The sequence below is a fragment of the Dasypus novemcinctus genome, chromosome 11, assembly GCF_030445035.2.
Source record: "Dasypus novemcinctus isolate mDasNov1 chromosome 11, mDasNov1.1.hap2, whole genome shotgun sequence".
Lineage (NCBI taxonomy): Eukaryota > Metazoa > Chordata > Mammalia > Cingulata > Dasypodidae > Dasypus > Dasypus novemcinctus.
In genome coordinates, this window is record NC_080683.1 from 108,825,149 (window position 1) to 108,852,885 (window position 27,737).

At 38.1% G+C, this 27,737-nt stretch overlaps 2 protein-coding genes across 15 annotated transcripts in view; one reads left to right on the plus strand and one right to left on the minus strand.

The window, feature by feature from the left end:
• The window catches only part of L3MBTL3 (L3MBTL histone methyl-lysine binding protein 3), a 123,575-nt gene extending 120,534 nt beyond the window's left edge, over positions 1 to 3,041 (plus strand). For all 14 annotated transcript variants that reach the window (XM_058307415.2, XM_058307426.2, XM_071218659.1 and 11 more), the window contains one exon: positions 1,237 to 3,041. In XM_058307415.2, the coding sequence (XP_058163398.1) occupies positions 1,237 to 1,380 (144 nt within the window). In that variant the 3' untranslated portion in view covers positions 1,381 to 3,041. The remainder of the gene's footprint in view (positions 1 to 1,236) is intronic.
• Positions 3,042 to 7,088: 4,047 nt separating this feature from the next.
• SAMD3 (sterile alpha motif domain containing 3) overlaps positions 7,089 to 27,737 on the minus strand; it is a 57,263-nt gene continuing 36,614 nt past the window's right edge. Inside the window, exons 7-10 of the mRNA XM_058307429.2 lie at positions 18,607 to 18,807; positions 8,395 to 8,566; positions 7,805 to 7,887; positions 7,089 to 7,585 (exon numbers count right to left, since the gene is read on the minus strand). Coding sequence (XP_058163412.1) covers positions 7,328 to 7,585; positions 7,805 to 7,887; positions 8,395 to 8,566; positions 18,607 to 18,807 — 714 coding nt within the window. The 3' untranslated portion in view covers positions 7,089 to 7,327. The remainder of the gene's footprint in view (positions 7,586 to 7,804; positions 7,888 to 8,394; positions 8,567 to 18,606; positions 18,808 to 27,737) is intronic.

Genomic DNA, 27,737 nt, shown 5'->3' on the forward strand with positions numbered 1-27,737 from the left:
GTGATGTGGGAGGAGTGGGGGTGGGGGAATACAGGATCCTCTTATATTTTTTAAGGCAACATTTTGTATGATCTGTGAATCTTTTTTAAAAAATTTTTTTAATCTATGTTTTAAAAATCTGCTTTTCTGACTGGCCTTGGGCTGTAAAAACAGCACAAGCATATGAGACCAGAGCAAACCTTTCCAAAAATGCCTACCGCCTAACGCATGCTACGCCTGGGGATTCATACTGAATGTCGCCTTTTAGGTTTATGACAGCAGAATGTTTTCTTGCTGAAAATTAACACATTTGTTTCACAGAGTTGTTCTATAAGATGACTCTATTTCTTACTCTTACATAGAATTTAGATTTATAAGATTGTGGTTTTTTTGTTTGTTTATTTTGTTTTCAAGGAGAAAGGAAGATCTACTTAATTACATTAGCCTTTATTTAGTGAACCGTGTACAGAATTTAGAGCACATTGCTATCAGGGCTTCTCATGTACTCTGAGGCAGGAAGCAGGAGTGTGTGTTTCTTTTTGTGCAAAATGAGAAAACTGAAAGAGAAGTGAATTAAAATTTTTACGGTAGTACAACACCCTAAGAGCTGAAAGTCATACCAAAAATTTAAAAAAAGTTGCCACCTAAACCAAAGGTTATTTTCATAGTCTTGGGCAATTAACCGGTCTTACACTCCCCTGTGGATTGCCATTAACAACTGGTTTTCTTTCTGCCTGTGAAGATAGATTGTTGCCACTCTAAAATGAATGTTATCACTAGTTTTTTTTCCTTTATGGTAGAAGGCTAATTAAAAAAGAATTGTTGGCCTGTAGCTATGTTTACCTGTTTTGCTTATGTCCACAAAGATTTGTGTACCTACTATCTTTTCTAATTTAAAAACCTACCATGATATGATCTAGATTTGGGACACACTCAATTTTTTCTATATTATTCTTGACTTAGAGCCCAAGTCAGAGTAACCACAAGAAGTTATGGGCACCTTGCATTTTACTGTGGACTGATTTTTTAGACCAGTGAGTTTTACATTGCTCCCAGTCCACTTCTGGGTGTATGCAATTGTCCTGTTAGAAATGAGGAAAGTCCATTTCTCAGGAACCGTTGTTGCACCCCTGAACTGTTACGTGTGCTGTGTGGTGTTGCTGTGTAGGAAAGACAGCTATCATTTAACCTTGAACATTTCAATCCACAACACTTAATTGGATTAATTCACATTCTTTTGTTTTTCTCACGTTTTAGCAAATCGATGGAGAAGCATTTCTGCTTATGACCCAGACAGACATTGTTAAAATTATGAGCATTAAGCTGGGCCCTGCTCTCAAAATTTTCAATTCCATCCTCATGTTCAAAGCTGCAGAGAAGAACTCTCACAATGAACTTTGAAGATGGTGAATTCTGTGTACCATCAGCTTTCTGCTTTACAGCTCATGTTTTATTCAAAGCACAAGGACGATTGTAACTCTTAAGTGAGAAGTCTTCAAAACTCAAAGAGTAACGCTATCGGATTATTTATATTCCTCAAGAGACAATATATATGAATTCTTATGAAATTGCTTGAGCTTTTAACCAGGCACTGTCTAACAACAGTCATCTTTTGGTTCTGTTCACTGAGCTAAATTTATCTTTGTAAATCTTTTTGAGGCTGGGGGTGGGGGGTGGGGGGAACCTTCATTAATTATTTATGGATAAAGGGGTCAGAATGAGAACTTTTGGCATTTTGTAAACATTGTTGAATTCTTTTTCATGTACACTGTTTCTTTTTCAGTACTCGCAGGAAACTTTTTATATAATCGAAGTTCAACTTAAACCAAATTAGCCAAAACCTGGCTAAATTTAGCCAGTTGGGACTGTTACCTGTATTGTTTATTTTGTGCCATATTTTGAATTGCAACATTATGCTAAGTATAACTTTGCAAGTCATGATATTGCCTAACTGCTTGTGATAACTTGTTGGGGCTGAATAGCTGTAAAAATTACTTTTCTTTAAATCAGTGTTTTTACTTTTGCACGAATTGTCAAGCAAATTACTTTTTCACCAGCATCTTTACTACAGTTACCAAAAACGTGTATATAAAAGAATGAAATTGAAAAAATAAAATATATAAACATAAATAAATAAGGTAATGTATTTGAATGGCATCCATCTCATACATTGTGGTGCCCTGTATGTTTACGAGAGTCAGATGGTGTCAAAGGATATACAGTTACATTTGGGGGCAAGGTTTGAAGGATCTTGAACTATTTATGAGATTATCTTGAGCTTTTCTCTAATTGTCTTTGAAGTAACTGTGGTGCTTTACAGAGATGAAGGACTTGGTCTGTTGACGGAAATGCTCTTCCATAAAGAGCTGTGTCTCAGATCTTACAGTGTCCTCCAGACCCAAAGGGCTTCTTCAGGGTTGGCTGAAGAGAGAGTGTATAGATATTACTGAAAAGGCAAAGTGCAACACCGTAGACACAAAGATTCCAAATGCTCACCGATCAGGGAGGCGATTTCCCAAAGCAGTTATTCAAGTACCTCCGTTGTGGAAGGATTCCTTTTTCTGTAGAACGCTTTGCCTCTATATATAAGCGAACAGATGCACTTTAAATGAACCCTTGATTCCTTTGAAACTGCTAGCTGGTAGTGTTTATTTTGCAAGAATGCATTTCTTAGGAAAAAAAGGAAAATTATTTTATCAGCCTTTTGATGTAGTTTCTAATTCCAGGATTGGAAATTTATTCAAGGACTATCTTTAAAATAGAAAGTTTGTACCATGCTCTCTGAATTCTGGGGAAAGTTCCACCTCTCTCCTTAGTTGCTCTTACTTTTTCTGATATCCCCATGGTCTGGATTCCCATTGGAAGTCCATTAGCGTCCTTTGCATTTGCCATAAATCAAGGTAAAACAGGGTGAGTGACATCAACAGTGTCCCATTCATTTCTTTGCATGAATCTGCTTTAAAATTTTTTCATTGTTTTTCCCCTTTTATGTTTGTTCAGACTTTGTACATTCAAGTTGCACTTGTTATGTCTGATATGAATGAAATAAAGTCTTAATTGGAGATGCTTTTTTACATCTGTATGATTTTTAAGAAAGCTTGTTTTAGTTTGCTAAGCTTCCAAAAGCAGGTACCATAAAATATGGTGGCTTTAACAATGGGAATTTATTAGCTTAAAAGCTTACAGTTCTGAGACCATGAAAAGTGTCCAAATCAAGGTATCAAGACAATACCTTTTTCCTGAAGACCAGCTGCTGGTGATCCTGGACTCCTCTGTCATATGGCAAGGCACGTGGCGGCATCTGCTGGTCTCTCCCTTCTCTTCTAGGTTTCGTTGCTTCCAACTTCTTGCTTCTGTGGCTTTCTCTATGTCTGAATTTCATTCTCTTATAAAGGACTCTGGTAAGAGGATTAAGACCCAAACTGAATGAGATGGGTCACATCTTAAGATCCTACTCACCAAAAGATCCTTACAGTGGGTCCATACCCACAGTAATGGATTAACTTCAAGAACAAACTTTTCTGGGGTACATACACCTTCGAACCATCACACTTGTCAATAGGAGAGGCAAGGCAGAATGAGTGAGTCATACAGCTATGTCATGAATCTATAGGATTCAGAATTGTTTGTTAAACTATGTCCCAGGAGATAAGAAGAGTGGACAAAAAATTCCAAAAGTGTACTGTTAGATCAAGGTGGATTCTTCCCCATTTAGGATATTGCCTTCCTAGTTTAAAGCATATACTAAAATGAAAGATGCTTTTAAACACTTTTACATTTTCTTCAAAGCATCCACTCATTCTAAGCAGCAATATGTTGTACTATGTTAGAGACAAGGCATGGAGATCCTTAGAGTGCCAGAGGTTTAGTGTTCCTCAAGAAGGGGCAAACCTTTTCACCGTGTTCCTGGAATATAGATAAGTGTTTTATTTTATACTTTTTAGGAGGTACCAGGGATTGAACCCAGGACCTTGTACATGGGAAGCAGGTGCTCAACCACTGAACTACATCCACTACTCTAGATTTAATGTTTTTTGTTGTTGTTGTTTTCCTATCTGGTTGCATCATCTTTTTGGTGCATTGCTTTGCGTGGGGCCTGCACTTCACTGCACAGGTCTAGGACACATTTTGTCTTTTTTTTTTTTTTACCAGGAGGTCCAGGAGATCAAACCCTGGTCCTCCATATGGGAAATGAGAGTCAATTGTTTGAACTACAGCCACTTCCGTAGACTTAAGTTTTAACAGAGGAAATGGACAGCCATGATGGAGAGTGGTCTCTTAAAAAAGAGGCTTAGTGTAAGAGAAAAGCGAGGAGGGAGCGTGGAAGTGGACAGGGCCTATCCCATCTTAAAGAGCTCAAAAGCAAAAAGCATGGTGCAATCCAAATGCAACCTGTCTGCAGGTTGAAATATGTCCCCAGTTTGCAACTTCTTGATTCAAGGGACTCAGCCTTTCAAGAAAACGGTTAGGTACTATTGAATATCTACCAAAGGCCATGAAGCATCCATGGGTCCCTGCGGCTCTACCGCCATCATTCTGTGCCAGTCCAAAGGAACAAAGAGGGGTTTTATTCAAGTTCAGCTATAGGGACAACATACCCCATAAGGAAAGGAATCTTTTAAGAACTTGGTAAAGTCATTTGAGAGGAGAAAAACTAAGAAAGATCATGGAGGTAATTTGGGAAAATAAAGGAGAGTTTGTAAAGAACTGGACATTCACAGAGAAATGGAGACTCTGGGATAAGGATTCGTTTATGCAAAAATGGCACGTGCCTTATTGTACTCTGCCTGCCCATTCTGGTGTAAGTAGTTAATGAATAATCCTTGTAGAGATGGGCAGCTGACCTTTCATATCCTTTTATCTTACTGACTGACATATCGATGAGTCAACCATCCTTTCAGAGAGCAAAGGTATTGTCTACACAGCCATAGTTATCTCAGTGACAGAGCATTTTGTGCTATTTCTAAAGATACGTGCTCTAGAAATCTTTCTTAAGTAATTTACATGAACACCTTTCTTCATAAACTTTTTTTTAAGTTGAAGTCACCCAGGAAATGCTCATCACATTATGATACAGGTATTAACACATTTAAATCTCTTCTGTCCCCAACTCAACCTGTTCTAGCTTTCAGAACTGAAAGCAGTTGATAGTTCATAACATTCAGGGGCACCTTGAAATGCAGTTTTTCCATGTAGAAAACCTTGGAGAAGAATGATAGTGCACTGACTTATGTTCAACCCAAAAGATACCTATGCAGCACTGTTAGGAGGAAAACAGGTAGAATTACATCATGTGGCTCTTAGCCAGTTATGCGTGCAGGATGAGGCCCTGCAACTAGAAGCCTGAGAGAGGCTGCAGTCAGGTCCAGGAACAGGCCTGACCAAAAACTAGACACTGGTGCCCAAATGGCTGCAGGAGTGAAGAGCCAGGAGAGTGTTACAGGCCAAACAAGCCCACCAACAACCACCCAAAGGTGGGAACAGCCCAAGTGGCCATCAGTCAGATGAATGGATAAACAAAATGTGGTATATATGTGCAGTGGAATCAGTGGAATACTATTCAGCCATAAAAAAGGAATGAAATCCTCATACATACAACAACATGGATGAACCCTGAAAATGTTATGTTGAGTAAATCAAGCCAGACTCAAAAAGAAAAATATCATCTGATTTTACTTCTGTGAAATACCTAGAATATGCAATTCATAGGCAGAAAGTAGATCAGAGATTATGGGGTGGGGGGAGATGAAGGGCCTATGAGGAGGTATTGCTTATTAGGTAGAATTTCTGTTTATTGGAAAGATTCTGGAAATGGATGGTGGTGATGGTTGCACAGCACTATAAATGTATAAATGTAATCATATCAAAATGGTTAAAGTGGCAAATTTTATGTTACATATATGTTGCCACAACAAAATTTTAATAGAAAAGCCCATCAGCTCAAACCCAAGTGGCAAGCAGAGCAGATAGGAACCCCAGAGGTCTTCCTGAGGGGAAACCAGAAACTGGGTGGAGAGCCAAGAACAGGTGAGTGTCTGAATCTCAGGGGAGGGAAACCACTGGAGAGGACAGTCTCACCGATGATCAGAACCCAGGCCAGTGGAATCAGCCAGTGGTAAGGAGTCCTCCAGAACCAAGCAGCCCTTTTCTCAACAAGTAAGATCGAACAAAACCAAAATGCCTGGGCCGGGCAGGACATGGGGAGGAGTGGTGAGCTCTTACCATGTTCAAATTCGAAATGTTTCCAGGCAGTGCTCAGTCCAAAGAGGGAGCCCAAAGAAGCCGAAAGTTTGCAATTCCTGTGATTAAATCTTTCAAGGGTTTGCAATTCCTGTGATTAAATCTTTCAAGGGTGAGTATATTAGTTCTGGCTGATGCAAGGAACCAGAAATCTGTTGGCTTTTATAAAGGGTATTTATTCGGGCAGAAGCTTACAGTCACAAGGCCATAAAGAGTAAGTTACTTCCCTCACCACTGTTGCCACATGGTGGAGCAAGATGGCTGCTGGTCTCTGTGAGGGTTCAGCCTTCCTCTTCCACTTAAGGCTCCGTGGTCCCAGATTCTTCTGATCTCAGCTGTAGGCTGGCATAACTGCCCAGGGTTCGTTTCTCTCTGGTCTCTGCTGCTCTGTTCTTTTCACAAGGTCAGTTGTGAACTATCAGACAAATGGCTCAACTCTTCCTAGGGCTCCAATAAATTCTCTCTGCTGTGTCTTTCTCTGTGTATCTACTGCTCCTGTATGTCTACTGCTGTGTAAGAGTCTGTTTTATCAGTTTCCCAAGGCAGAAGAGACTCAACCCTGCACACCCTAATGATGTACTCAGATCAAAGCTCTAATCTTGATTTAATAAAGTAAAAGTGAAACCTTTGAATTTAATATAATCAAAGGGATATCATGTCCAAAGGAGCAGACCAATTTACAAACAGGATCAATTACCTTTTTTGTAATTCATAAGTAATATCAAACTGCCACAGTGGGCATGTTGAGAAGATGGAAGTAGATACTACTGCAAAAAAATTTGAGTAAACCTGAAATGTAGATCTTTCCAAAATTATTGTCCTTGAAAGTAAAACTTTAACCATGGGATTTCTTAGAACTCAAAGCAAAATAAACAAATGATTCTTTATTAAGGCATGTTTTATTACTGAATTTCACAAAGAACTTAAGAATCTAAATAGAAATATAAAAGGCATTGAAATTGGTTAGTATCTTGGAGACAAGATGATACTCTAATAACTCCCTCTGCCCCTACCTTAAATCAAAGCAATTTTTATAATGTTTTTGCTGCCCCATAGGTAATTCTGATAGAATATTTTGCATACAACTAAATGACTGGGTGTTGAAATCCTACTTTTCCTTTTCTTTTATAGAGGGAAAATAGGGATTATGCATATCAAAAATCAGTGTCTCTAGGAAATTGAGGGTTTGGGACAGTCTTCTTGGACATTTGATCCCAAATACATGAAAGGCAGCTACGAGAGCGGCCACGGCCGTAACACAGTCATCCATCTTGGTGAGCCTTTCTTTTTCTAAATACAAAGAAAATTCACAGACATTGATGTTGAAAGGGTTTTTAACTTCTAACACGGGCGTTGACACCTGCACCTAAAATAAAAGATAATGGAGTCACTACCCAGTAATGTGTGAAATAGCTACATAATAAAACATACCTGAACTCAACTCTGATGTTACGAGTTTGTTGCAATTCAGATTATTTATAATCATGGCAAAACACACTTCAAAAGAGCCCACTAACCTGCTTTTAAATAATTATTCTATGAAAATGTGAAAGGACAAACCAGTGTTCATCCACATATGGCATACCTTTTCATTCACAGCCACAAAAAGGCTAGGGTCATCCCCAAAAACATCCGGGAGGAGCAGGCATGTGGCCGTCATCTTCATATCTGTCAAAGCAAACACATTTACAGTGCAAACGATAGTTAGTTTTTACCAATTGTTGTAAACAAGGCCGGTATTAAAACAACTGGCATTTCCCCCCAGTCATTAGCTTATTCAGAGAAGAAAAAAATAACTAATCTTTTTAGATCAGTTTTTCTCAACCATTTTTTAAACGAACATCCCCTTCTAATAAACATTAAAAGCCCATGATCTGCCCTCCAGATCACTGATTGGAGAAGAGTTCTATGCATTCTCTCCTATCAGCTAGATGATTTAGCACTTTCCCTTGTGATTTGCATAAACAGGTTGCTTGATCCTTACATATAATTTTGCTACTATTCAGTGTGCTTTTTCGGTCTATAACTTCAGCCCCTCCCCCATGTGAGAACACCTTTTTTCTTAGACACCAGTTGTTGCATTGCATTTTCCTAAATCCTGATACACACACTTGCCAATTACCCTGAATTACACAGGTGGCTGAGAGCAGGTCCTCCCTCCCCTTGTTTACTAACATTTCAACATGTCTTCATCTGTATACTGTCTCATTTTTTCTTGCAAAGCAATATTGATTGGGTTATCCACAACTGAAAAAGAAGTCAGTATATTTTCTGAATAGGATTCCAAAATGTGCCTTGTTTTCTTATAAATATCTGTTCTTGTAAGAAGTTGGAATTCTTTGAACATCTGATAAAAGACAAAATATATATATATATATATATATCATCAGACAAGGAAATAAGCTAATATATAGACTGTAAAGAAGTAAATATTTAGAATAAGCCTTGTATGTTAGTATAAAATATATACTATTTTTTATACTTTTTTATTAAAGTAAATAGATCACAAAGAATGTTACATTAAAAACCATTAAAAAAAATTTAAAAACATAAGAGGTTCCCATATAACCTACTCCCCACCCTCCCACCCCATCATTTTTGTAAATTGTAGTTTTTGAAGATATATACATCACACAAAAACAGTTATGTTAAAAAATATAAGAGGTTCTCGTATACCCCCCTACCCCACCCCCACTCTTCCCATACCAACAACCTCCCCCATCATTGTGGCACACTCATCGCACTTGGTGAACACATTCTGGAGCACTGCTGCACCACATAGATAATAGTATACTCTGTAGTTCACACTCTCCCCCAGTACATTCAGTAGGTTATGGCAGGATATATAAAGTCCAGCATCTGACCCTGCAATATCATTTAGGACAATTCAAAATCCCAAAATGTCCCCACATCACATTTCCTTTTCCCTCTCCTTGCCCTCAGCAACTACTGTGGCCACATTCTCCACCCCAATGCTACAATTTCTTCTATTACTAGTCACAATAGATTTATAGTAGAATACCAGTAAGTCCACTCTAATCCATATTTTATTCCTCATTCTGTGGACCCTGGGATGGTGATGTCCACTCCACCTCTGGATCAAGAGGGGGCTTAGATTCCACATGGATGATGGATGCAATTCCTCTGCTTGCAGTTGTTGGCACTCTTGATTCCCTGGTGTGGTGTTTGACCATCTTCACCGCCCAGTTAGTTGACCTGGGTAAGTCCAATGAACCAGAGAGTAGGAGTGGCAACTCTGCTGAGGCTCAGGGCCCAGCTGGCACATGGGCAGTCCAGAGATTCAAGTCCCCTGAGTATATAACAACCCTAGCGCCAACCACTTCTGTTCAGTAAAAGTGACAGAAGGGGCATGTGTAGGAAGGTCACATCTGAGTCCAGCTCCATCACACTCAGGAGCACGAATTCCAAAGTAGGGCCCTCTGATATGGCACAGAACTCCAAATCCATCTGCCATGACCATATACCCTTTGGATCTCTGTAGCCTTCAGGAGAACCAGCACCTAGGGTTGTATCTACTTTGTCTCTCTCGGGGGTCCTGCTGAGGTGTGCATGAGCATGACCCCATACTAGATATTTTTAGTAGCTTTAGTGAAGAAGGAAAGATTTAGACTGGGGGAGAAGAAAAGAATGAAAGCCTGAAGTGAATAGGAAAAGATTAATAATGGACATAGAGGAATTTGAAGCCCATGAAATTAAAACTTTGAATGTAGATGACTAAATAAGGGTTCCAAAATATATATGCATGCCTTAGGTATTGGGGTTACCCAGCTGTAGCAGTTTGATATGGTTATGAATTCCAAAAATAGATATTGGATTAGGTTTGTAATCTGGTCTGTACCTGGGCATGATTAAGTTATGATTAGGGCTTTGATTGGGCCACATCATTACATCATTGAGTCGCCACCCCTTAGTGGGCAGGACTCACAGGTAAAAGGCATGGCAAAGGACAGAGTTGAGGGATTTTTTGGTTAAGATTTATTTATTTATCTGTTTATTTATTTATTCCCCCCCCCCACCTTTGCGGCTTGTTCCTTTCTTTTGCTGTCTCTTCTCTGTGTCTATTCGTGCACATTTTTTCTGTATCTGCTTGTCTCCCTTTGTTGCATCATCTTGCTGCACCTGCTCTCCTCAGCGTGTGGGCCATCAGCTCTCTGCGGCACATGGGCCATATGCTCTCCGCAGTGCGTGGGCCAACTGGCCTTCACAAGGGACACGAATCCAGGGCCTTCCAACTGATTGAGCCACAGCCACTTCCTGAGTTGAGGGTTTTTTATGTTGGAGTTTGATGCTGAAGCCTTAAGCTGGATCTCCAGGAAGTAAGCACAGAGAGGAAAGAGAAGAGAGGAACCCTGAGCCCAGGAAGAAGGCAGCCCTAGAAAGAGAGGAAGCCTGAACCCAGAGAGAAGCGAGACCCTGGAAGAGAGGAACCCAGGAAACCTGCACCCTTGCAGATGTTGCCAGCCATCTTACTCCAACATATGATAATAGACTTTGTTGAGGGAAGTAACTTATGCTTTATGGCCTGGTATCTGTAAGCTCCTACCCCATATAAATATCCTTTATAAAAATCAACCAATTTCTGGTATGTTACATCAGCACTGCTTTGGCTGATTTACAGAATTTGGTACTGACAGATTTGCCAGTTCTTGCAATAATGTCCTTTATAGATCCGAGATCTAATCCAGGATCCCTTGTGAGATTTATATTTCATCTCTCTTAGTCTCCTCCAAGACTCCTTATATTCTCCTTGAGGAACATTTGAAGAGTAAATACCAATTACTTAGTAGAACAGCCCTCAAGCTGTGTTTGTCTAATGCTTCCTCCTGATTGATGCATTTTTAGAAGAATAGTGCGTAATTAGTACTGGCATCTCTTACTGCACAGAGGACACAGGGTCCGAGTTTGTCCCATTTTCAGAGATTTAACTTTTATTATTACTTGGTTAAGATGGACTGCCAGGTTTTTACCACTGTCACCTAATGCATATATTGTACTAATAAGTATTTTATGGGGAGATACTTTGAGCCTAGGTAAATATCTCGTTCCTTATCAAACTCTCCTTCACCAGATTTATCATCTATGGATGATTTCTGCCTGAATCCAGGATTACTACTGTAGCTGCCAAATTGTGATTTTTAAATTCTATCATTCCTTCTAAATTTATTAGTTGGCATTCTATTATAATGTAGAACTTTCTCTTCTCCCACATGCATTTACTTATTCATTTATTTATAACACTGTGTTACTCAATGGGTGATCCTTTCATTATTTATATTAAAGCTCAAAATGTCCAGATTTGGTCTTTGGGAGCCACTGCAAGCTGACTCCTTTGTCCTCTTGACATGATGTATCAGCCTGTGAGAACTTTTTTACTTTCTGGTGCTACACAAGATTTCAGGCTTATCTTGAACATTCTCCACTCCACCCTTGGGATCAGCTATTTCTCAAAGAGCCCTGGCTTCCTTTAGAGAAAAATGGCATCTGGAAAGTAAAGTTTCAGCCCTAGGGGTGATATTGAGCTAGACTTTCTCACAGAACAAAACTACAGAAATATATATTGGTATATATATATATATACACAGAGAGACACACATTACATCTGTCTGTATATCTCTATATAAATACTAAAAGGCATGAGTTCATGATACCTTCAATTCCAATCCACACCACACCATATTTCTAACACCCTACAACAGTGAGAAGCATACAACCCCCCAATCTTCAATGTAGCTACTTATTTGTTTAAACCTCCCCCAGGGCCATTAGCCAAATTTCCAGCAGTAAAATGTCAATCAGAGACAAGCCCCCCTCGCCACAACAACCTCAGCCTAGAGTGCCAGTACAGTGCTGGATCTTGGACACACCTCTCTCCCATAGCTGAGGCATACCAATGTCCACCCTCTATCCCCTTCCCCTCCATTGGGTGCACTGGCCATAACCTTGGCCCCAATAAAAAGGAAGGAGGAAGAAGGATGAAGGAAGGAATGAAGGTCAATGAGAAGATGCAGCCCTAGGCATACTGTCTCTTCCCACCTTGTTCTTTGTTTTATAATCTCCACAATATGATGTTACTATTTTTCTTTCAACAGTTAGTGGTCCTTCAAAGAAATTAAGAGATGCCATTAAAAGTTAATCTTTTATATTTACCCATATGTTTATCACTTCTTGTCTTCTTCATTACTTCCTATAAATGTGTGCTTACTTACATCAGCTGCCATTTCCTTTGAGCCTGAAGAACTTCTTTTAGCATTTCTTGTAAGGGAGGTCTGCTGGCAGCAAAGTCTCTCAACTTTTGTTAACCAAAATTTCTTTATTTTGCCCTCATTTTTTTGTCTTTATTCATTTTTTTAATATTACATTCAAAAAATATGAGGTTCCCATATACCCCCCACCCCCCTCACCCCACTACTCCCCCCATAGCAACATTCTCCTCCATCATCATGAGACATTCATTGCATTTGGTGAATACATCTCTGAGCATCGCTGCACCTCATGGTCAATGGTCCACGTCATAGCCCACACTCTCCCACGTTCCATCCAGCGGGCCATGGGAGGACCTACAATGTCCGGTAATTGTCCCTGCAGCACTACCCAGGACAACTCCAAGTTCCGAAAATGCCTCCACATCTCATCTCTTCCTCCCATTCCCCACTCCCAGCAGCCACCATGGCCACTTTCTCCACACCAATGCCTCATTTTCTTCAATTACTCATCACAATAGTTCATGAATAGAATATGAGTAAGTCCACTGTAATCCATACTCTATTCCTCCATCCTGTGGACCTTGGATTGGTTGTGTCCATTCCACATCTATGTCAAGAAGGGGCTTAGATTCCACAAGGATGCTGGATGCAATCCTCCTGCTTTCAGTTGTAGGCACTAGTGGCTCCATGGTATGGCGGTTGACCTTCTTCAACTCTATGTTAGCTGAGTGGGGTAAGTCCAATAAACCAGAGTGTAGGAGCTGAAGTCTGTTAAAGCTCAGGGCCTGGCTATCATATGGTCAGTCCAGAGATTCAGATCCCCTGGGTATATATTAAATCCCAGCACCAACTACAATTCTGGTAAAGTAAAAGGAAAGGCTTGTGAAAAGAGATCACATCTGAGTCCAGCTCCATCACACAGAAACACCAACTCCAAAGAAGGGCCAACTGACATGGCACTGAACTCCATCTGCCATGACCATAAAACCTGTGGGTCTCTGTAGCCCTCAGAAGAACCAATACCTGGGGTTGTATCTACTTTATCTGTCTCTGGGACTCTGCTCAGGTGTGCATAAGGGCAAGCCCTCTGATAACCTCCCAACTCTTTTTTAGAGACTCAGAGCCATATAAACTCATTTGTCCTTTCCATTTCCCCCTTGATTTAGGTCAAAAAGCATTTTTAACTCCTGTTATTATATGTAGACAGAGATATTCTGCTGGTCTGAGTTGAGCCTTTTATTCAAGGTCATTTTCTAGTTACATCATCAGCTGGTACTTGGTAGTAACCCCTCGGCACCAGGGAGGCTCATCCCCAGGAATCATGTCCCACACCGGGGGAAAGGCAATGAATTTACATGCTGAGTTTGGCTTCGAGACTGGCCACATTTAAGCAACATGGAGGCTCTCAGGAGGTAACTCTTAGGCATACTGCTGCTCTAGGCCTTGTTCTTATTTCAGGTGCACAGGCTCACAAGCATAGTCATTAGTATCAGGGGCTCATTGTTGGACCTTCATTCTTTTTTGGTCTTTGCAATTGCACTTGGGGGATTGTTGCTGTTCCTTTAGGGACTGTGATAGAGCTCCCCTGGCTAGGAACTCAGCACTCCTTCAGTTGTTGTTTTTAATTGTTTCCACTATGAAAATATCCAAACATTTTTATGCACCCTGGATATATTGCCCTCATTTTTAAGGGATAATGTCACTGGATATAAAATAACATGATTGACACTTTTTTTCCCATGACTCTTTAAAGATATGGTGTCACTGCCTTCTGGCCTCTGCTGTTTGTGATGAGAAGTCATATTGTCATTCCTCTTTTTCCTCTGGCTACTTTCTAGATAATCTCATTATCTTTGGTTTTCATCTCATTGACCATGTTGAGCTTAGGTGTGGTTTTCTTTGTATTTGTTCTACATGAGGTTTGCTGAGCTTCTGTGATACAGAGTTTGGTATTTTACACAAAAAAATTTCAGAAAATTTGAGCCAGTTATATCTTCACAAATGTTTTATACCCCATTTTTACTCTCTCCTCTCCCCTCCTTCTAGGACTCCAATTACACATATTTTAGATGTTCCATAGATCACCAATTTTTATCCTTTTCCTCTTTCTCATTCAGATTGGATCATTTCCATTGATCTTCAATTTACTGATCCTTTCTTCTGCATTTTTCAATCAGCTAGTGAGCCAGTCTTGTGATATTTTCATTTCAACTAAAAGAATTCTTTTCAGTTCTGAACTTCCATTCAGTTGTTTTTTCTTATGTTTTCCATTTTTTGTTGAGAGTCCCCACAGTGATAATATATTCCATGTACATGGATTAAATTGTGCCCCTTTCCAGGGTGTTAAGTTTTGTTCTGTCAGGTAATTAAATTACTGGGATCCTTCGTTATCTTAGTTTGCCAAAGATGTTATAACAAATACCTCAGACTTGTTGGCTTAACAACAGGAATTTATTCTCACTGTTTTGAAGGCTAGGCACCCAAAATCAAGGTATCAGTAGGCCATGCTTTCTCCAAAGTCTGTAATGTTTCAACAGTGGCTTGCTGACAATCCGTAACTCAACCTCTGCCTTCAACACCTGGTGATCTGTCTCATTCTGTTCCCCTGCTTTCCTCCTGTGTCCAAACTCCCTCAATATATAAGGCCTCCACTCATATTGGATTAAGGTCCATCTTGATTCATTTTAGCTTCATCTTAATGGGATCTTTGAAGATCTTCTTTACAAATGAATTCACATCCACAGGACCAGGAGTTAGACTTGAACATGTCTTTGTGGGAGAGGGGTGTGCGAATCATTTGTAACACTCATCTTGTCAGACTTGGTTTTATGACTAGCTAAGGAAAGATCTATTTTGGTTTTGTTCTTAGTCCTAGGTTATGGCACTTACCCTATTCACTCACAAGGTATGGATATTCTGGAATCTCAAGTGAATACCCAAGGTGCTCAGCAAGTTCTCTCCACTCTGGCTGGGCCAAAATTGTTTTTCAGTGCTGTGTGAACTCTGATATCAGCTTTCAGTCCTGCAGTAGCCTCTTTAAGGCACTGAGGATTCTCACATTGCATATGAAGTCTGCACATTCCAATTTTCCTCCAATGACCCCTAGGGACCCCTGACAGATTTTCTGCTCCCCCTTTTTTTGTACCCTGCCCTGCAGAAACCATCTGCTTCATCATCCCCAAATTCCAATCTCTGCCTGTTCATCTCATTAAGACTGCCATATTCTGCTTGTCTCCCATCTTTCTGTGCTACAATCTAAAAAGTTACTCCAAAGCTGGGGAAATAGTGAGACTCAAGTATTTCCCTTTATTCAAGAATAGAAGTCCTATTGTCCAATGCTTGAAAGAAGTTGCCTATTTTGTTTCTTCAGTTGTATCCATGCTAATGCGGCAAAGTTAAGTCCAGTATCAGCTACTTCATCATGGCCAAAAGCAAAATTCAGATTTTTCTGTTTTCTTTTAAGATTGTATTAGCTGGTGATTCTTACATACTTCACTTAAGTTTTAGGAGATGGTTGTTGAGTTTCTCAGCAAGGTGGAAATTACGTTGTCTCAAGGATTTACTAGAAAAATTTTTTAATTGTTTAAATTAGCATTTAGTATTGTAGCAGTTTGGCATTATTTATGAATTCCAAAAATAGATATTGGATTATGTTTGAAAACTGGTCTATTCCTCTGTGTATATTAGATTGTATTGGGTTTAGAGGTTTCACTTTTACTTGATTAAATTATGATTAAGGCTTTGATTGGGCCATGTTAGTAGGACACTGAGTCCCTGCCCATCAAGGAAACAATGCACAGAGAAAATAACACAACAGAGAAGAAAGTGGGAATTTTAATGCTGGTGCCCAAGATAGTAAATACACAGAGAAGCAGAAACGTGAGGAAAGAGAGAAAGCTCCATTAGACACGACAGAAGCCCCAGGAAGAGAGACAAGCCATTTGCCTAATAGTCTACAGCTGACTTGCGGAGAGAACAGAGCAGCTGAGCCCAGAGAGGACTGAACCTCAGGAGAGAGGACTCATTCTTATCCCAGCCTACAGGTGATTTTGGAAGAAGCTGGGACCAGACTACAGGTGATTTTGGAAGAAGCTGGGACCACAGAGCCTTAAGAAGAATAGGGAGGCTGAACCCTTGCAGATGTCAGCAGCCATCTTGCTATAACATGTGGCAACAGACTTTAGTGAGGGGAGTAACTTATGCTTTATGGCCTGTAACTGGAAGTTTCTACCCCAAATAAATACCCTCTGTAAAAACCAACAGATTTCTGGCATTTTGCATCAGCACCCCTTTGGCTGACTAATACAGGCATTTTCCTCCTTGTCTCTCTTCACTCATCTCCTACTTGTCTTGTGCCACACCTAATAGATACAGTGACAAATCCCTAGTAAGTAATATTTTATATAGCTTAATAAAATTATTTAAATTTTGTTTTCATTTTAGATTCTCTGTTGAAGGAAAGTTTTTTTCGGCTTCCTAGAAAGAGATAAATGAGTGCAGGATCTGTGTCAACTGCTGGTTTCAGTTTCCCACACCTGCTGCTTCTCTTCCTCCATGACTGTATCTGTAAACTTCCTACGAGCTCTAGCGTTTCTCATACTAGTACTAACAAAATTAGTGGTAGGGGAAGTTTGGAGCAGGCTCAGCTGTTCTACCACAGGATTTGTTTGTTCTTTGGGTATTTGTAAATAAGGTCAAGCCTGCTTTTATTTTGGAAAGCACAAAAAGAGCTGCGAAGGGCAGAGGTAGGGAGGTACTTCTGGAGAAATATAAAATGATTAATTTTCTTGCTTAAAATAATAAATACACAATTCTCTTCTGTAAGTATAGTCATTAAAAAATGCTACTCCAGTCCAAATTTTGGATCTAAAGGGTGACATACCTGAAGGAATCGGGGAAAAGATCTGCATATGACAAATAGGGAGGCTGAGACGAAGCATGGGAGGTGCAAAAAATACAGCCTTATGTGTGAAGTCTCCTCTTTACTCCTTATTCAGACCATAATGGACCTCAGACTTACTATCCTTTACTGTTCTTAGAAAGGTTGCTTAACCAGAGATCATCTGTTTTAAATCTTGTTTAGTATGCACTCCAATGGAAGACCCTAAGTCTGCACCAATAATAAGCCTATTAACCATTCTCTAACTCATCCAACATTCAACAATTTAATACTATACATTGGTTTCAACCAAAGTACTCTGTCAGATACTTTAGGAACTACTAAGATGTTTAAAACATGATTCCTAAATCTAAAAAAGTAGATTATCAATTTCTTTAAAACTCCATTTTGTAGGTGTGTCCTTTTGACATACTTTTCTAATGGCCAAAGGCTACCAACTATAACTGCTTCCAACTACTGACAAAATCCAAAGATAACAAGAAAAAAAGCAATAGCCAAGATAGGGTTGCTGAGAGGATTAAATAGAATAATCCACAGAAAGCACTGAGAACATGTCTGCCACATAGTAAGCACTCAGAGGTCTGCTATTGGTGCTATTAAAATAAAACACACAGGAAAATTCTGATTTCAGGTTTTTTGGGGAGAAAAAATCTTTTCATTTTCAATTTGGTTGACTGCATCCACAGAATTCTTCCATGAAATTGATGTTCAGGTAAAATTTTAATCTTTCATTATATACTATGTATTACATACTACAGCTGAAATTACATTAAAACTGCAATAAGACCCTTTAGTAACTACTTTAAGTAAATTAAATAGAAAGGTATTTGTTTTACCCATTATACTTCATATATCACTCATGGTGGTCATATACACCACATACTCTACTTAAGTGATTTGGGATCATAAAGGAAATAGGTTTTGAGTAACATGGCATCTTAGCAGTTCCATACACTACTTTGTTTCAATATACACAAATGGAAAATGCTTCACATTGTCAAAATACTCCTAGCTTCCACAAGTGTGCAATGATAGGAAACTCTTTAATTCTGAGGAAGACATTCACCTTCAGTGTGTGTTATCAGAATATACTTCCTGAAATTCCTTTCAAAAGGCCTAGTGGTAGCCCCTTTAACTTCGCACACTATACTGAGATTCAAACCCACTGTCTTGCAACATTACCCCATTACCATTCCAAGAAGAAATTAGGAGAATTCAATGTGGGCAGTATAATCAGAGAATATCATAGGTACATAGAAATACCTGATAAGGGCACTTTAAGAAGGGAAACATTTTGAGAATGTCCTTCAGAGGAGTTCTGCTGTCAATCAACTTTCTTCTTATTTCCAAAGTCTGGCTCATCCTGTTGTCAATTTCTCTCCAGTCCTTTTCTGTTTTCACATATTCTTGCTGCAACCAGTTAATATGTTCATCTACCACAGAATCTAAACAAACAGCTTCTTCCTGAAAAATATTGTCAAAATAGCAATATATTCCATGTTTCTAAGTGGCAGTTTGATATTTCATGAAAACTTGAATTACAACCTGTTATTAATGCACTCATAAGGCAAGCATTGCCATGTGTAATTACACTTGGTCTTGAACACAGTAAAAAAAGGGGCAATCTTTACCTCTACAAACAAACTAGTTAATCTCTTATTATAGAATTATAATCTGTTTTCTTGACAGATCAAAAACTTACTGTATTTTCTACACATCTTTTACATGGAAACATAGAATATCCAGAATGTCCAAATTTAACAGGAATATTGTTTTAATTCTAGGCATTTACATTTTAGAAGACAAATGTGAAGAAGAAATTAAAAAGCTTTTAAATTAAGGCCTTGTTGTTGTTATTATTTATCTTTTACCTTAAAATACTACTACACTTCCAAGCTCTAATGCAAATTTGGATTTTTTTTTTTGTTTTTTAAATGTCTTTTTATAGCAGGAGTACTATGCTGTAATTCAAATCAAAATAATAACAATGGGTATTTTGCAATGATAACTTATCAAACTCTCACTCATATTCACTACACACTTGGGTGCTGCTGGGGATTGAATTATGCCTCCCCAAAAAGACCTGTTCAAGTCTTAACCCATGTTTCTGTGGGTGAACCCATTTGAAGACATTATTAGTGACACTGTGGCCAAACCAAATGAGGCAGATCTTACCCAATATAGTGGAAGTCTTTTTAAGCAAGGAACTTGGACTGGGAAGAAGAAGCCAGAAGACAGAGGAAACCAAAGGAGTAGATACAAAGGGAGAGAGACTGACATGTGAGGGAGGATTCCTGGAATGCTACAGACTCCAGGAGAAAGCAAGCCCTACCGATACTTCAATGTTGGGCTTCTGACCTCAGAAACTATCAACCAGTAAATATTTCCATTGTGTCAGCCCACCCATTATGTTGTATTTGTCATAGCAGCTCTGGAAAATTAAGATAGTTACACTGAGTTGGGATGGGACAGCTAGGAAATATCTCACATATTCAAGTTAATGATCTAAGACAGAACTGAGGAGACTAGGAAAAATATCTTTCTAGAAAAATCTGTTAAAAGGACATTCAGATGAACTTCAGCTGAATTGAAAGAGTTGGCAAACAATCTGGCTGACCAAACTGTGCACAGACCTTCCTTGTAAAAGGTGAAAAAGTGACAAGTTACCTAAATGTTTACACATCAAGGCTTTTACAAACACAAATTAGGAAAGCTGCAGGTAGATGAACATTCTGTGGACACAGAAAGACTGGCAAGACATACACCAAAAACAAATTCTTAAAAAAATATAACTTATCCAACCAAAAAAGGAATTCCTATACTCATATAAATGTAATTAGAATATGTCTTTCCACAAAGCACTTACCAAGACCTACTACTAAACAGTCACAACAGAGAGCATTCTGAATTTATACAAAATTTTCCAGAGAATTGAAAACAAAGGAATATTGTCCATCCCATTCTATGAAACCTCTGTAACATTGATTCCCAAACCTGAAAGAACAGTTTATAAAAAAAGAACATTATAGGTCCACCTAACTCATTATTAGCAAAATATTAAGAATAAGGAATGACTAACTTGGGTTCATCTCAGAATGCAATGTTCTCTGATATCACTAAGGGAACATTAGTAAACTAAAGAGAAGTATCATTGATAAACTTATTACATTTTACCTACTTTAATACTGAAATCTTAATTTTGGAAAAGTAGGTTTTGAGAAAGATAGCATATTAATAGTTCTATAATCTCCCTGGATTAACTAAGTATGTAAATATCATAAATTGCATTAACCAATTACAAGAGAAAAACATGATCATTTCCAAAATGCAAAAAAAAAAAAAAAAGCATTTCATGAAATTTAATACTCTTTTTTATGAGTAAAGAAAAAAAAGTTGTCAAAATAGGAATAGACCTTCACATCTATGGCCAAGTGATTTTTGACAAGGGTGCCAAGTCCATTCAATAGGGAAAGAATAGTCCATTCAACAAATGGTGCTGGGAAATCTGCCTATCTATACATAAAAGAATGAAGGTAAACCCCTACTTCACCCTGGATACAAACATTAATTCAAAATGGATCAAAGACCTAAATATAAGAACCTAAACTATAAAATTCCTAAAAGAAATCATAGGAAAATAACTTCAGGAGCTTCTGATAGGCAATTCTTAGACTTTATACCAAAAGCATGAGTAACAAAAGAAAAAACAGATAAATAGGACTTCATAAAAATTTTCATCTTTTGTGCATCCAAGGACTTCCTAATAAAAGCAAAAGGACAACCTACTCAATGGGAGAAAACATTTGGAAACCTCACATCCAGTAAGGGTTTAATATCCAGAACATATAAAGAAATCCTATAACTCAAAAATAAAAGGACAAATAACTCAGTTTATAAATGGGCAACAGACTTGAAAAGACAGTTTTTCCAAAGAAAATATTAAAATGGCCAAAAAGCACATGAAAAATGTGCAAAATCATTAGCCATTAGGGAAATGAAAATCAAAATCACAATGAGATACCATTTCATACCTACTAGAATGGCTACTATTAAAAAGTGGAAAATAACAATTGTTTTAGAAGACGTAGGAAAATGGAAACACTCATTATTGGTTGGAATATAAAATAGTGTAGCCACTGTGGAAAACAGTTTGTGATTCCTCAGAAAGTTAAGTACAGAATTACCATATGATTTCTAGGTGTATACCCAGAAGAATTGAAATCAGGGACTCAAACAGATATTTACACATTTTTTTACTCATTTTTAAAAATTAAAGTTAATAGATCACACAGAATGTTACATTAAAAAACATAAGAGATTCCCAGGTTCCCATATAACCCACTCCCCACCCCCCCACCCACATCATTTATGTAAATTGTATTTTTTTTGAAGATATATAGATATTTGCATATTGATGTTCAAAGCAACATTATTCATAATTGCTAAAGGTGGAAGCAACCCAAGTATCCATCAACCAATGAGTGGATAAACCAAATGAGGTATATATATATATATATATATATGGGATATTATTTATATTTATATTTATATATATATATATAAACAGGATATTATTCAGCCATAAAAAGTAATGAAGTCCTGACACATGTGACAACATGGATGAACCTTGAAAACATCATGTTCAAGACACAAAAGGACCAATACTGTACGATCTCACTGATATGAAATAATTAGAATAAACAAATTCATAGGATCAAAAACTGGAGTGAGATTTCCAGGAGCCGGGGTGGAGCTGGGGAGTGGGGAGTTGATGCTTAATGGGCTCTCTGTTTGGGGTAATGGAGGGGTTTTGGTGGCAGATGGCAGTGATGGTGGCACTGCACGTTCATAAATGTAATTGATACCACTGAGTTGTATATTTGAATGTGGCTGTATTTATGTTATTAGAATAAAACTCTAAAAAACAGGACTGTACAGCACAGACATTGGGATTAATAATATAATTAACTATCATTTTAATTGTTTCATCAACTGATCAACTGTAGCAAAGCTACCACACTAATGCAGTGTTAACGATAGGGAGGACTGTGTGTGTGAGAGGAGGGTATGGGAACTCTATTTTCTGCATGATTGTTTTTGGTAAACCACAACTTCTCCAATAAAAAAAAAGTTGATAATAATAAAAAATAGAAGAAGAAAGTTTCAAAACTGTAAAGTTATCTACCAAAGTCAAGAGCTAACATCACTTTTAATGGTGAAATATTTGAAGAATTCTCTTTAAAAATCAGAAACAAGATAAAAATGCTCTATCATATGCTTACATGGTGGTTTGGAGCTGTATGTACCCCAGGAAAACATGTTCTTAAATGTAATCCATTTCTGTGGGTGTGAACCCATTGTAAATAGGAACTCTTAATGAGGTTACTTCACTTAAGGAATGTGCCAGCCCAATCAGAATGGGTCTTAATCCTATTACTAGAGTCCTTTATGAGTGGAGTGAAATTCAGACAGAGGGAGAGAAAGCCATGGAGAAAGAAGCTGAAGGCCAACGGAACCCAGAAGAGAAGAGAGAGGCCAGGAGAGGCTGCCACATGCATTGTCATGTGACAGAGAAGCCCAGGACTAAGGATCACTAGCAGGCAGTCTCCAAACACCAGTCTCTGGGAAGAAAGCATTGCCTTGATGATGCCTTGATTTGGACTTTTTCTTAGCCTCAAAAATATGAGCTAATAAATTCCCACTGTTTATGCCAAACCATTGCATGGTATTTGCTTGGGCAGCCAAGGAAACTAAAACACCTTAGATTCAGCCTTATACTAGAGATCAAAGCAAAGGTACTAAAATAAGAAAAAGAAATAAAAGGTAAAAGAAATGAAAAGTTAGAAACAAACTTATTATTCATAGTTGATGTGATTTACAGAGAAAACTCAAAATTATGTAGATATAAACTCTTAGAATTAAGGAGAGAATTTGCAGAGTAATTGAAAATAAGACAATATAAAAAATATACAAACAGGAAATGTCATTTTTAAAATAATGCAAGTCATATTGACTACATGTTGAAATTATTCTATTTTTGGGATGTTGGGTTAAATAAAATATACAATATTTTTAAAATATCAATTTTTTATAATGACTACTTGTTGAAATGATAATATTTGAAAATACTGGGTTGAATGAAATATATTAACTTTAATTCTACCTGCTTCTTTTTCGATTTTTTAAATGTGGCTCCCAGAAGATTTAAAATTACCTGTATGGTTTGATTATATTTCTGTTGGACAACACTCACCCGTTTTCAATTTTATTGCCATCAAAATGAGTTTTGAAATGATGTTTCCCCTATGTAACCTAAATAGCCTCTGAGCTTAGCATTCAGATATGTTATCTTAATCAACAGTGAAAATTTTCACCCAGGCAAGTGTGCTCTGTGCTTGCAAGTGCTTGACTGGTTTGTAATACTTCTCAGTAAATTTATCACCTGCAGATGGCTGTAACTGCATTATGGCCAGAATGCAATTAACTGTAAACATTTTTTCCCCAACTATCACTGTCTTCTTCAGTTTTGCACCATGAAAAAAAAATCTGTAGGAAAGGTGATAAAAATCATCAGCATTTATACAATAAAACATTATGTGTCACATACACTAAGAAACAAACAGCAAATGCCATAAGAGAAATCAAAAGGAATTTAGTAAATATTCTCAGCATTTGCCTATCTAAGTAGCTCTCGCTTAACTTTCAATTCCAAGTTATTTCTACTCTCTTCTCTTTCCATTCTTCTGTCTTTTCCAGTTCAGATGTTCTGTCTTTGAAATCACTAATTGTCTTTGAGCAATTCAAATTTGCTCTTATGTGCCTCTAATATATTTTTAATCTCATCCATCATGCCTTTCATTCCCATAACATCTGTTAACGTTTCTTTGCAGGTTTTCAAATTGTTCTTTATGGTCACCCAGTGTTGTTGTTGTTTTTCAAATAATCATCACTAACATTTATTGAGTGCTTACTACTGGGTAGGCAGCATTTTGCTATTGTTTTTTATTTTAGGAGGTACCAGGGATTAAACCTGGGACCTTGTACGTGTGAAATGCTATACTCAATCATTGAGCTACAACAACTCCACTAAATAGTCTTTTTCCTTCTTTAGGGAGGTACCAGGGAATGAACTCAGGACCTTGTATATGGGAAGCAGGTGCTCAACCATCAAGCTACACCTGCTCCCCCCAGTGTCTTCTTAATTTCCTTTATCTCTTTAGTCATATTTTCTTTCAATTGTATTAATGTAGGAGAGTTGTATGATTGGAGGATTATGTTATTATCATTGATTAACTGTTTTAAATTCTGTATCTCTTCAGGATATTTGTTTTGTTCCTTTGACTGGGCCATCTTCTCCTGTTTCTTAGAATGGTTTGTAATTTTTCGCTGATGTCTAGGCATCCAAATATGTTGGTGAATTTACTCTGATGGTCAATTTCTCTCTCTTACCTATTGTGTGCCTGTGTGTGTTTTTATTAATAGCTATTCTTTGATATTTGGTTCAACTTAGTCTAAGTTTTCAAAATTGCCCAGCGTAAGTTATCAAAATTAGGCCAGGTACTCACTAATGGTATACAGATTTTCTCCCAAGAGTTGGGGTACAGAAAGACCCAAAATCAGTTTTTGTCCATGCAAATTCCAGACTGGCCAGCAGATGGTGCTCGTTGGCACATGTTTCCCCAGAAGTGTTTCAGTCTCTGCTTTCCTGTGTTTTGGTTTGGCCAGAGCTGACATTCAAAGCAAACTCCCTTGACTTCCCTTCCCTTTTCCCTTGTAACAGATAACAGGGAGGAAGATATCTGTTCCCCTCTCAGCTGCAGTAAGCCAAGGGTTTTACTCCAACTTAACATATTGGTAGTGAGGCAGGGGAGCCCTTCCTGCCTGCAAAGGGTGTTTGGTAACTCATGTTTGTTGTTTTGGTTATTTCATCGCTGTGTCCCTCCCCCTCCTGGGAGTTGTGTAGCACTATCCTGGTCTGCTGACCCATAAAGCAGGTCCCTCAGACAGCTTTTGGCTTTCTCCATTGTTTGTTTTTGTTTCTCCAGAGTTGAGCCCTGCCTGCCTATTCTGACACCATCTTCCTGGAACTCCTCCATTTTATTTCTAAGCCAAAGAAAACTAACAAAAGAAACTACTGAATTGGCTTTCAAAGCTATGGGATGTGTGTATACCCAAGAAATAGGAAAAGAAAATGTTTTAAAAGAGAGAGATTAATGATAAGAAGAGTGTTAGTGATTGAGTTTATGGTGGTTAGCTGATTTATTTATTTAGCAATTACTTGGTAGGCTTTGGGACACAAGGATACCTGATAAGTATTTATTAAATACTGTGTCGCTGTCTTGGACACCATGCAGGTTATGAAGGAAACATAAGGTAGCCTTGCTGACACACCCATGGCATTCCCAGCCTATGTTTGACATGGTATTTCACATCAGAGTGGGGCAAGCTTTTAGTTTCGTTTCCTGCATGTTTCAGACTCTAAGAAATATCCTTAAAATTAAGGTCACACTACACTCGAGATCACCTATTCCTAGTAGTGAGGGCCCAGAACAAATCTCCAAATTAATTACCTAAAAAAAAAAAAAAAAAACCTAGGTGCAAAACAAATATTCCTGCTTTAAGTTTTTTCCTCATAACATATGGTAATGGTTCTCTTAGAACTCCACTTGGATGTAGTACAAGGATAGACACAGTCTGACATTCCTGGGGAGGGTGGCAAGATAAGCCTGGCCCTCAAACATGCCTCCATCATGTCACAAAGGGATAGGAAAGTAACAAAGAAATAGATCCAGAGCCTGCCATACTGTACTTGGAGGCCCTGGCTTGTCTTGGGACAGGCAAGATTAATGCTTCTGTACCTAATGACCCCAGTGTTCAGGGGCCTAAAGCAACAAAAGTTTATTTCTTATTCATGCGATATGTATAACTTGAACCCTGCTTCTCATCTTCTTTACCCAGGGACCTGGCTCCACTGTATAGAATATGCTCAGTCACCACTGCAAGGAGAAGTGGCTATGGGGAATGATATACAGGGCCTCCAATGCCCGTGTCACTTCTGCTCACATTTCAGTCGTCAAAACCAGTCTCATGAAGTGAAATACAACCAACCTACTGGTTGTCCAGAAAAGAACTAGTTTAACTTGTGAGTAGCAGAAATATCTATGCCTCTGGTGTGCCTGTTTAGTGACAGCATAGCTTCCCCTATACTTTTAGCCATTTTGAGGTAGGGTTTTCCATTAGCTGTAGCCAAAACTATATTAATTAAGACAGCAGAACACCCAACTGCAAAACCAGAAGTTTCCTAAATGAATTCTAGAGTCAGCAAAAGTATCCTTCAAAAGTGAATGAGAAATTAAAATAGTCCCAGATAAATAAACATAAAGAGAAGTCTCCACATAGAGAAAACTTTATTGCAGGTAGGGAAAAAAGCAGAAGGAAAGAAGCAAAAGTTCCAGCAAAGTCTTCAAGTCTTTTCTATACTGCATGAAGAACACAAAATAATTTTTCACCAAATAATCCAATTTAGTGTGGATTTATCTCATAAAGGTACAGAATAGGTGGACTTGCAAGCCCATGGTAACATGAATGGGTCTTAGAAACTGTATCAGTGAAGAAAGTGTACGAGGAATGAGACAGAGTACACCATTGGCATCAGTCAAATATATAGCAACCTGAAATGATAGTGCATTTGGAACACTTGCAAACAAAAAGATAACGTAGGAAACACAGTAGCCCAAGGATGGAGGTGAGGAATATAGGGAATAGAGAAGAAATGAATAAAACAAGAGAAAGGCCTTACACAAGGCAATTATAATATGTGCCATGAAGTCTGAAGTTTGATTAACTCAACTTTTAATACTGAGATTTTAAAAAAGAAGATAAAGTATTAAAGAAAAGGATAATTAAGAAGTATAATAAAATATAATGTATAAAGTATAATTCCAGTAGGCTACCATGTAGTTTCTTACAACTCCTAATTGCTTTTTTTTTTTTTCAGGACATATTGCACATCCCTCATACATGGGAAGCAGGCATTCAACCACAGAGCTGTATCCACTCCCCCAGGGGAGTTGGTGTTTTGTTTTGGGGAGGTACTAGAGGTTGAACCCAGGACCTCGTACATGGGAAGCAGACACTCAACCACTTGAGCTACATCTGTTCCCCCCATTTGTTTTTAAAACCAGTGTTTTCAGCAATCACTGCATCTAATTTAAACAGGATATTGTTGTCAGCAATTTGCTAAATTACTCAGTTAAATCTATTGTTTGAGAATCTAATCAAATATCTGTTAATAAAGAGGAGATGAAGTATAACAAAAAACAATTAAGAAAAGAAAACAGATTTATCAATTCATGGGTTACAAATTAGTTGGACCTAAAACTGAAACTTAGATG